The sequence below is a fragment of the Hoplias malabaricus genome, chromosome 5 (genome assembly GCF_029633855.1).
Source record: "Hoplias malabaricus isolate fHopMal1 chromosome 5, fHopMal1.hap1, whole genome shotgun sequence".
Classification (NCBI taxonomy): Eukaryota; Metazoa; Chordata; class Actinopteri; order Characiformes; family Erythrinidae; genus Hoplias; species Hoplias malabaricus.
The window spans coordinates 12,129,416-12,139,971 of record NC_089804.1 but is presented as its reverse complement, the minus strand read 5'-3'; the positions used below and the strand labels follow the sequence as shown (position 1 = coordinate 12,139,971).

Here is a 10,556-nt window from a genome sequence, read left to right as displayed (position 1 = left end):
GGCAGACGGAGAGAGAGACAGGCAGACGGAGAGAGAGACAGGCAGACGGAGAGAGAGACAGGCAGACAGAGAGAACAAGAGAGACAGAGAGAGATGGGCAGACGGGAGCGAGAGAGACAGGCAAAGAGAGAGAGTCAGGCAGACAGAGAGAGAAAGACAGGTAGACAGAGAACGAGAGAGAGAGAGAGTCAGGCAGACAGAGGGTGCAACAGAGACAGACAGGCAGACAGAGAGCAAGAGAGACAGGCAGACAGAGAGAGAGAGAGAGAGAGAGAGAGAGAGGCAGACAGAGAGAGACAGGTAGACAGAGAACGAGAAAGAGAGAGAGAGAGTCAGGCAGACAGGGTGCAACAGAGACAGGCAGACAGAGAGCAAGAGAGACAGACAGGCAGACAGAGAGCAACAGAGACAGGCAAACAGAGAGCAAGAGAGACAGACAGGCAGACAGAGAGCAAGAGAGACAGGCAGACAGAGAGAGAGAGAGAGAGAGAGAGAGAGAGCGACAGGCAGACAGACAGAGAGAGAGAGAGAGACAGGCAGACAGAGCGAGAGAGACAGGCAGACAGACAGAGCGAGAGAGAGGCAGACAGGCAGAGAGACAGACAGGCAGACAGAGAGAGAGAGTGAGAAAGAGGCAACAAAACAGTCAGACAGACAGAGAGAGACAGTCAGACAGACAGAGAGACAGTCAGACAGACGGAGAGACAGACAGAGAGACAGGCAGACAGACAGAGCGAGAGAGACAGGCAGACAGAGTGAGAGAGACAGTCAGACAGACAGAGAGGCAGACAGACAGACAGAGAGGCAGACAGACAGACAGAGAGAGACAGACAGAGCGAGAGAGAGAGGCAGACAGAGAGGCAGACAGTCAGACAGACAGAGAGGCAGACAGACAGACAGACAGAGAGGCAGACAGACAGACAGAGAGAGACAGACAGAGCGAGAGAGAGAGGCAGACAGAGTGAGAGAGAGACAGGCAGACAGAGATAGAGAGAGAGACAGACAGACAGACAGAGAGAGAGACAGGCAGACAAAGAGAGAGAGAGAGAGAGAGAGAGAGAGGTAGACAGACAGAGAGAGAGAGAGGCAGACAGAGCGAGAGAGAGAGGCAGACAGAGCGAGAGAGAGAGGCAGACAGAGAGAGAGACAGGCAGACAGAGATAGAGAGAGAGACAGACAGACAGACAGAGAGAGAGACAGGCAGACAAAGAGAGAGAGAGAGGTAGACAGACAGAGAGAGAGACAGGCAGACAAAGAGAGAGAGGCAGACAGACAGAGAGAGAGAGAGACAGGCAGACAAAGAGAGACAGACAGAGAGAGAGAGAGAGAGAGAGAGAGAGAGAGAGAGAGAGAGAGAGAGAGGGGCAGACAGAGAGAGAGAGACAGACAGACAGACAGACAGACAGAGAGAGAGAGAGAGAGAGAGGTAGACAGACAGAGAGAGAGACAGGCAGACAACGAGAGAGAGAGAGAGAGACAGGGAGACAGACAGAGAGAGAGTGCAGTGAGATGAAATTCCAAGCGAGGCTGGAGCTAGAGCTGAAGTTGCTCAGGACTGGTGCAGTCAGGAGGAGAGAGGCTGGTCAGAGAGAATGAGGAGAGGCAGTTTCTATAGCTTTCAGACATTGGAAAAGTGCATGTAACACATTTTGATTTGCACTGATATAGATTTTTATTTGACTTCTTAAACATATAGAAACCTAAGAAGGAAATGTTCGCTGCAGTCTCGCTCTGCTCCGTGGAGCCGGCCCGGCTTTAGCTCGCTGGGAGCAAGGAGTCAAAGTTGTCATCCTGTTGCAGTTACCTGCCTTAAACATTCAGCAGCTCGGTGTCTGGATCAAAGTGAACTTGAACAGAGCTGCCTCAAGCTAGCACACACACTCTCACTCTCTCACTCTCTCACACACACACACACACACACACACACACACACACACACACACACCCTCTCTTCCTAAAAACCAGGGGTGTTAAAACTAGTAGAATGTACTGATTCATTTCTCTGTTCTTTCTGTCTGTTTGACCGCTCTTCCTCTCCTCAGCTGAGTGACCGCAGGCTGCTTGACATTTTATCCAGCTGATCCCTCACTGGGGAAGGAACTACAATTGTGATACAGCATGATATAGCCATGTGTGTGTCTCGGAGAGAGAAACAGTGCGATATTCCCTTGGGTGCCCCCCAGTGCAAGATGATATTTAGCTGCCTCCTTTTACACTAAAAATGACCTCCCCTCCTAGTGATCGTTGCTATCGGTTACAGATGGGGTTTCCATGCCGACAAGGCATCATGTACCTTCAGTGTTAATGTTCTATGTGTTGTTTACTTTTCGGTACGCTCAGTGTTTTGAAGTGTGCTCAGTTTCATATATTAAAGCCATTACTCAGAAACGTCCCCAGAATAACGATGTCTTTATTGTTGCTGTTTATGTAGATACCATTAAAAACAAAACGCCAGGGCCGAGGAACATCATGCGCAACTTGTAGCCTTAGAGCATTAAGTCGGTCATGTAAAATATTAACAACATAATGTGTTTGTCTCTGTAAATGTCATTGTATACATTGACATTGATACTTTGGCACCGTCCAGAACATATTTACAATAACGAGAAACAGTCGCCCACTGCTCCAGCTTTTATCAAAACACCTATCGTTTGAGTACATTTTTTAAATTTTAATGCACCTGTTTGTTTGTTTATTTATTTATTTTTAACTCTCACTCTCCGATTGCCCCTTCCCCTTCTCTCCTCAGGTGACCAATAAGGTGGAACTGGAGCCGAGGCAGTTCATTGATTGGATGAGGCTGGAGCCCCAGTCCATGGTGTGGCTTCCTGTCCTTCACAGAGTGGCAGCTGCAGAGACGGCCAAACACCAGGCCAAGTGTAACATCTGTAAAGAGTGCCCTATCGTAGGCTTCAGGTACACACTTACTCATTACACACACTCTCTCTCTCTCTCTCTCTCATCCATTATGTCCCTCCCTCTCTGTCTTTCCATTCCCACTCTTCTTTGGATTTTTCTTATCCTATCTCTCTTTTTTACTCTCTGTCTGTTGGCTCTCCACACTCTATTTTTAGCTCTCCACTCTGTTCATTCGCTTTCTGTTTTTTCTTTCACCATTCTATCAGTCTCCCTCTTTTCCTCACTTTCCAGCCTTTCCCTTTCTCTCCTTAACTCTCGCTGTTAATCTCTCTCTCATTATGCTTTTTTCATCTCAATACATTCTCCCATTTTCTATCCATTCTTTCCCTCCCTCCCTCTCTCTCGCTCTCTCTCTCTCTCTCTCTCTCTCTCTCTCTGAGCTGAAAGCTTCGATCTCCTCTGAGACTCAACATTCATCTAAATGTCAGTCTCCGAGCTGCAGCACTAAATACCAGAGAGACAGAGGAGAGGCATTGGAGAGAGAGAGAGTGAGAGTGAGAGAGGGAATGCTGGGAAGGGGTGGAGTTCTGTAATTGTGTTTAGTGCTTTTTTTGTGCTCCTTTTTTAAATAATGTTTAGGTGTGGGAAATGACTACAGCCACTGTTACCAAATCACCTGTCGAGCATCAAAACTCAGGTCACGTTTTAGAGCATTAAAACCACATGTTCCACCTCTTTGACCTGTGTGGGAAATACCGGACCCCTCTTTTTCTCGATCAGAATTCAGGACGCAGCGTCAGTGTTTCACCATCTGACATTCTCCACAATTCCACACCACAGGCTTAGGCCTGTTATTCCAAATGAACGTGGATGTTTCAGATGCCTGGCTCTGAAGTAAAGACTGTTCAGATGAGTTCAGGCGACCGTGTGACTGCCCTTGTAGGCTCTTTGAGTAATGAGTGATTTCAGCTGATTTAAACAGCACCCATCGTGGGAACACTGCTTAGATAGCCTCCATAGACGAGCTTGAAATGAGACTAGAGCAGCTGCTCATGAGCCTAAGATAATCACCCTCAGAAATGTGAAGAGTCCTCCGTCTCCCATCATCAGTACCTGACCTCACTGATGTTCTTGTCGACGATCGCAAATAAAGCCTCACAAAAGTGTAACGCTTCCCAAAGCAGAGGATTTTTCTGATCCTGTCTCATTGATACATATGCGTGTATACACACACACACACACACACACACACACACATTATAACCCAAGAACAACAATAGTCATCCCAGATAGTCATCCTTTTGGCATAGTGACTAAATTAAAACTGACAGCTCTGGGGGGTTGCTTGCATATGCATGCACGTGTGTGTGTGTGTGTGTGTGTCTGTGTGAGAGAGAGAGAGAGGTGAGAGCTGTGGAACAGGTTTGAGCGGCAGTTGACAGAGCAGGTGTCCACTCTGAGCTGACACTGATGGATAGCATAGAGAGATGAGTGTGAGGAGAAGTTCTGAGACTGAGTACGAAGAAATCACTGAGCTTCGGTTTATTGCGTTTATGTATTTATTTATTTATTTATTTATTTGTGTGTCTGTATGGTGCAAAGGAAACAAGTACAATGCCTAGAAAAGGCATTTTTGCTTACTGACTGACTGACTGACTCCTAATTTTAAAACGTGAATGTAGGAACTGTTCATTCAGCCGCATTCACAGAGAGAACTTAAGGTGGCGCCACTACACCGTCTGTTGTTAGTTCGGCCATATTTCACATTCGTGCACTAAATTTGGAACCATTCGACATAAACTGGTTCGCGAACCAGAAAAATGAGTTCCCAGCTGGAACCAAAGAACAGTAGATTCTTCAGCGCGAACCGTGGCTGAATAATAGGAAATAAGACAGGAACACGCTCCGTTTGTGTGTGTTTCTGGGGCTGTGTTTGTCGTGACACAATGCACGTTGAGCAGAGCCTCGGCTCTGCATTGGTTTGCTCGCAAGCTCAGCAGGACGGCTTGGAACTCTGCAACATTTACACAGGTATTATACCTCACAGAGAGAGGAGGACTGCTGAATTTGTGTATTTTTGTGGCATTAGTATGTTCAGATACTCACTCACTTATATATTATGAACAAAACTGTGCTCTTTTTTCATTTCTGCATTGATTAGTCCTGCCCTCCATATTTTCTGTACAACACAATAATAAACCACATTTAAACAAAGAAACACCTCTGTGACTGGCTATATGGCAAAACTAGGCATCTCTCTGTGATGGAAAGCTTTAAGTGCCGTTTATCTGATGAGGTTGTATTAGGAGCGACGTCATGGCTTTCCTGGAAATCAAGCAATCCATTTTATCAGTATCTATTATTTATTGTTAATATTTATTTAACTCCTGTATACATATTTAAGAGCGGTTTTGTTCCCCTACACTTTCTGACACGCTGACAGACTGCAAAGATGTGTGACACACACTCAGCTCCAAACTCATTAGCTCAGACAGAGTGAGAGAGACAAAGTGTAATAGCACTGTCAGTCTTACTGCTGCATCACAGGGGAGAGGAAATCAAAGAATAACACGATAATCTCTCTCTGTCTCTCTCTCTCTCTATCTCTAATTCTCACTGTCTCTCTCTCTCTCTCTCTCTCTCTCTCTGTCTCTCTCTCACTCTCTCTCTCTCTCTCTCCAGGTATCGTAGTCTGAAACACTTCAACTACGATGTGTGCCAGAGCTGTTTTTTCTCCGGTCGCACAGCAAAAGGCCACAAGCTCAACTACCCCATGGTGGAGTACTGCACCCCGGTGAGTCAAACACACACACACACACACACACACACACCCTCTCAGACTGCTCAGTTAGTACAGTCCATTGACATATACAGGTGTGGTATATTATATACAGCCTCCTATTCTCATATGCAGATAGATGCAGTCTGTATTCTTTATAATAATGTTTATAGAATGTCACTGTAACATTATAATAATATGATATGATATATATTTTTAATAATTTTAATCTCCAACCATTGTATATTCCTTTGTATTGGCAAAGAGACCCTCGCTGACTCCTGTAGTCATTTCCAATATAACAAAAAAAGCAGTCATCAGCAGAGGAGACATTACCACCCTCACCCCAGTGCCCTGCTCCAGGCTCTTTATCTCCAACCAGAGTCCTGCACTCCAGCTTTCTGCAGCCCACCACACAGTCATTTCACTGTTGTTTTTTTTTTCAGTGCTGATAGCTGCTAAAACCAGCATGAGTTATGAATACAATCATAACAAAGCATCTATCCGTGAGAGGTGCCAGAAGGGTTCTTCTAGAGTGATCCATTTTTGTTTTCTGCAAAATCTGGAGCAATTAATGTTAAAATGTTAAAGAAGCTGTGCATAATGAGAGAGCTCCAAATTGACGATTAAGGCTTGTTCCTCACCCAGTGGTTCACAGTGGACATTTTAGAGTTAGGGAAAGCCATGTAATTTTGTCTTTTAAACTCGGACTGGGAGAGGGAATTTAAAAAAAAAAGTTTTAAAAAGTAGTTGATGGTGTTTTCAGGTTTACTTTCATTTAAAGTACAGTTTGGGAGACACAGGACGGTGTACCACAGAGAAGATAATGCTCCAGCAGCATCAGCTAAACTCCAGTTATCTCCTCCCTATAGCCTTATCAGGGTTCCTTCATTTCACAGCTTTCTTTCATTCCATGGTGATGAAGGTGGAGAGGGACAGGGCGAGGTTCCTGTAGGGAGCAGGAAATTGAGCCATGTTCATTGTATTGTTAGTGCTTTACTGTTATGTAATGTCGATATCCCAGGACCGCCAGAGTAATGTATATTGACTGTAGGGAATGGTAATTGTTGCATGTTGATTCGGCTACTCTGTCTTAGCGCCCGCTGCGTAGAACACTCCGGAGAGTTTAGGAGTAGTTAAGGTCCAGGTAGTGTGCAGAGAGTTTGATAAAGAGGTATATTACTACTGAACCGCTGCCTAGACAGTCTCTGTCTGTGTGCTGGAATTACACCAAAAGTGGAATAGAAGCCTGGAAACTGACCTGTGTGACAACTCTGAAGCTGAGCTATTGCCTTCTTGCCCTTTTGTTAAAATCCCTCTGTGAGTGCACTGGCATTGCCTCTAGATCCTTCAATTCAGCACCTGTGTCTCAGGCAGTTGTTCACACTGTATTTTAAAGCCAGCACAGTGTCGTTGTTTCCTGGCAAAGGACTGTGTCATTATTAATTAATACTGATGTTGACTAGCAGAAGTGTTTGGCAGGTTTTTCCAGCCCTGACAAGATATTTTTCTAAAAGCCTACTTTGCTAATAGTGGGATTTTTTTATACAACAAGGTTTTATTAAACAAGGAATTATGAAAATATGCATCAAAAAATCCCCTGAATGAAATAGGCATAAAATGATCAAAAACCCCCACATAATGGAAAGTTGAAGTCCAAAAGGCGTTTTATACAAGTAATTTATTTCGGGACCATTTAATAACGTAAATGGACGTCCAAACCACGTCTAATATTCATTCATTCATTCATTCATTATCTGTAACCGCTTATCCAATTTAGGGTCGCGGGGGGTCCAGAGCCTACCTGGAATCATTGGGCGCAAGGCGGGAATACACCCTGGAGGGGGCGCCAGTCCTTCACATGAAGAGACCAGCTCTATTCTTGCCAGTTTCAGTCCCTTTCGGAATGAGCCGTTTAAGAGCTCTGTCACTTTTATGTGATGTCAGGAATAATATGCTTTTACTATTTGGATGGCTCCCTTATTGTGACGTCACAATAAGGACATTTTCAAAGAACCACACTGGCACCACCCCTCACCAGCGTAAACATGGGATGGAGTGGGGCGTGGCCAGCAACCGCTTATTTGCATAAAAGTGACAGAGCTCTTAAACGGCTCATTCCGAAAGGGACTGAAACTGGCAAGAATAGAGCTGGTCTCTTCATGTGAGAGTGATTTTATGCAAAGAACTTCACAAACACGTATTGTACAGCCCATTGACCCATTCTAACCTGTTTAAAAGAGGTATAACATGTCCCCTTTAAAACACACTCGTTCTTAAAGTACTGGTACTAATTATATGGGGTATTGTACTGTTTTTAATGACAAAGTATTGGGATACTTTTCTAGTATCATTATACTGTGAAACTCTACTGTGCATGCATGCAGCACAGCGCACACCGGACCCCCCACTCTCGTCACTGCATGTGTTGACTACTGTACACACACATACACCACATATAGTGAGAAACCACACAGAACGTTAAGAAGAAGTTATAGATGACAGGGAAGACACTCAAGAACCAACAAAGGAATCTTAAATCAAGCTTTTTGATATAAAGCTTTTTATAATCATCCAAAATTTATTTGTATTTTTTTCTGTCAATATTTCTTTATTGTCCATAACATTTGTGAACGTTTTGGATGGAAACCCAGCTAGTGTTTGCATTTAACTTTGTAATCTGTTGGTCCCAATAACAAGGCTACCTTATCAACAGGTATCTTCTGAACAATACTGAAATTTCATTTCCAAAATTATCTAGAAACCTGCAAACAGTGAATGATTGAATGTTCTGTAATTAGTTTTTATTCTCTAACAAACGACCGTGTTTATTCAATTTTGGAAAAGAAGTTGTTCTGTAACTCCATGTTGTCAGACAGCTACCATTTAAAAATCAGGAAATGTGTTAAATTGAAGGGGCTCGGGGCTGGGGTGCTGTGCTACGGACCATTTCATAACGTGATAAATAACATATTATATGCTGGTTTCAGTCTGGAACGGCGTGTTAGTATTTGAGCCGATTGCAGTGAAGAACAAATATCGCCGTCACTAAAATGTCTTTACAAGTAACAGCGGTAGTCTCTCTGCCGCCCAGAACAGTTGTTCTGACTGAGAGAATATGCCCCTTGCTTTATCAGGTCCCTGTGCTTTCATATATTTATGTTATGACAGTCATAGACAAAGCACATTTAGTTGAAATTTGTACCGATGGACTGGATGTTGTGCTTGGCGCTGGGAGATCGATAGGAGAGCGAATGAGGGCTCCAAGCGGCCGCTGTTGCAATATTGCTTTTTCATTTCAGCAATATTGCTTTTTCATTTTAGCAGTAGTGTATTTTTTTTATTATTAGTTTGAGGGCTGTTCCCTCTCCCCCTCCCATTGTGCAAATGGACAATGTGTGAGTGTGTTTTGTTAGAGGCGATAGGTCCACTCTGACAAAGCTTTGTTGTTGGTGTGTTACTTTTTGCCCCATGGTCTTGAACAGCAGTCTTTCTAGGAAAGTCTGTCCACCATCTTGGCGACACCACTCCAGGCAGTTATACGTCTATGCGGCCGCCCCAGACTAGACTGCTATCTGTTTAAATGAGGAGAGACCTACACTGTTAACACCCCTTAATTCTTATTTCCCTCCGTAGATTCTTATTTCCAAGTCAAGACTCCATTAGGAAGCTGTGTTCTGGAGGGTTTGGGCTTTCATATTTCAAAGAGTGAACTACTTTCCTATGGAAATGTGTCTCCCGGCCCCACAGAGCGCTGCCAACCACAACGAACATAATGATTCAATTAGTCTGTTTAATTGAATGATAGTCGACAGAATGAAAACAGTCATTAGTTGCAGCCATAGTCTGCGGTACCTGTTGTGTGAATAGGTGTGAGACCCATTGAGCTTGGTATTAGTGAGAGATGAACTCTTATAGCCAGTATAATGCAGTAGCAGATTGTGCGCGAGTTGGGAATTAAGTTATTTCTTCTTCCCGATTTCTCGGTAAGCGTTCCACACTCCCATTAACCTCAGTTCATTTGCTGCAATCTGCTGTGTGTGTGTGTGTGTGTGTGTTTGTGTCTGTGGGGGTGTGTGTATAACCAATTCCCCGGCCTGTGCCTCTTTTTGCTTCCTCCTAAAAATCTTTCAGTGGAAACTTTTTCAGGTCAGGCCTCAGTTGCAGTGTTTTAGTTGTGGACCATATGCTAGGAAAGCCACTGCTGGGGCAGGAGAGTGTGCACTAGTTAAATTAAATCTGTGTGAGGAGGTAATGAATCAATACACACACACACACACACACCTTACAGCACACTCATTAAGGGCCAAAGTGACCAGCTGTTCCCGTGTGCTCTCCCTCTGACCTGAGAATGTGTGTGTGTGTGTGTGTTCAGACCACCTCAGGTGAGGACATGCGCGACTTCACAAAAGTGCTGAAGAACAAGTTCCGCTCCAAGAAGTACTTTGCGAAGCACCCGCGGCTGGGCTACCTGCCCGTCCAGACTGTTCTTGAGGGAGACAACATGGAGACGTAAGTGTTCCCTCCATTCACACCCATGGTCAGAACTGTAGTCTATGTACTGATGTGTGTCTTATTATCAATACCGATGTTAACCAGCTAATAACCTTATTACCAATATTTTATATTGTCACAAATAAAGCAGAGCCCAGGAGGGTCTTGGTCAGATTGGATTGTGAGGTCTCAGTTGTCAAATATAGTCACTTAAAGCCCCTAACTGATGCTCTGGTCTTTAAAGTAAGGTCTAACACATGGTATGTTTCCTGATGTCATTAATTCTATTATGTATTCTTTATTAAATGATCTTCTTTTTTTTTTTGACCAAATACAGTGATACCTTGACTTACGAGTTTAATTCGTACTGTGACCGAGCTCGTAACTCAATTCAAACTCGTAAAATCAAATTAAATTTCCTTAT

General features: G+C 44.1%; 1 protein-coding gene across 8 annotated transcripts in view; it reads left to right on the top strand.

The window, feature by feature from the left end:
* LOC136696983 (utrophin-like) overlaps positions 1-10,556 on the top strand; it is a 229,473-nt gene that overhangs the window by 178,784 nt on the left and 40,133 nt on the right. For 7 of the 8 annotated variants that reach the window (XM_066671822.1, XM_066671823.1, XM_066671821.1 and 4 more), the window contains 3 exons: positions 2,750-2,916; positions 5,542-5,653; positions 10,014-10,150. In XM_066671822.1, coding sequence (XP_066527919.1) covers positions 2,750-2,916; positions 5,542-5,653; positions 10,014-10,150 — 416 coding nt within the window. Of the gene's footprint in view, positions 1-2,749; positions 2,917-5,541; positions 5,654-10,013; positions 10,155-10,556 lie in introns of those variants that run through there. The other variant, XM_066671824.1, reaches the window with a different exon arrangement.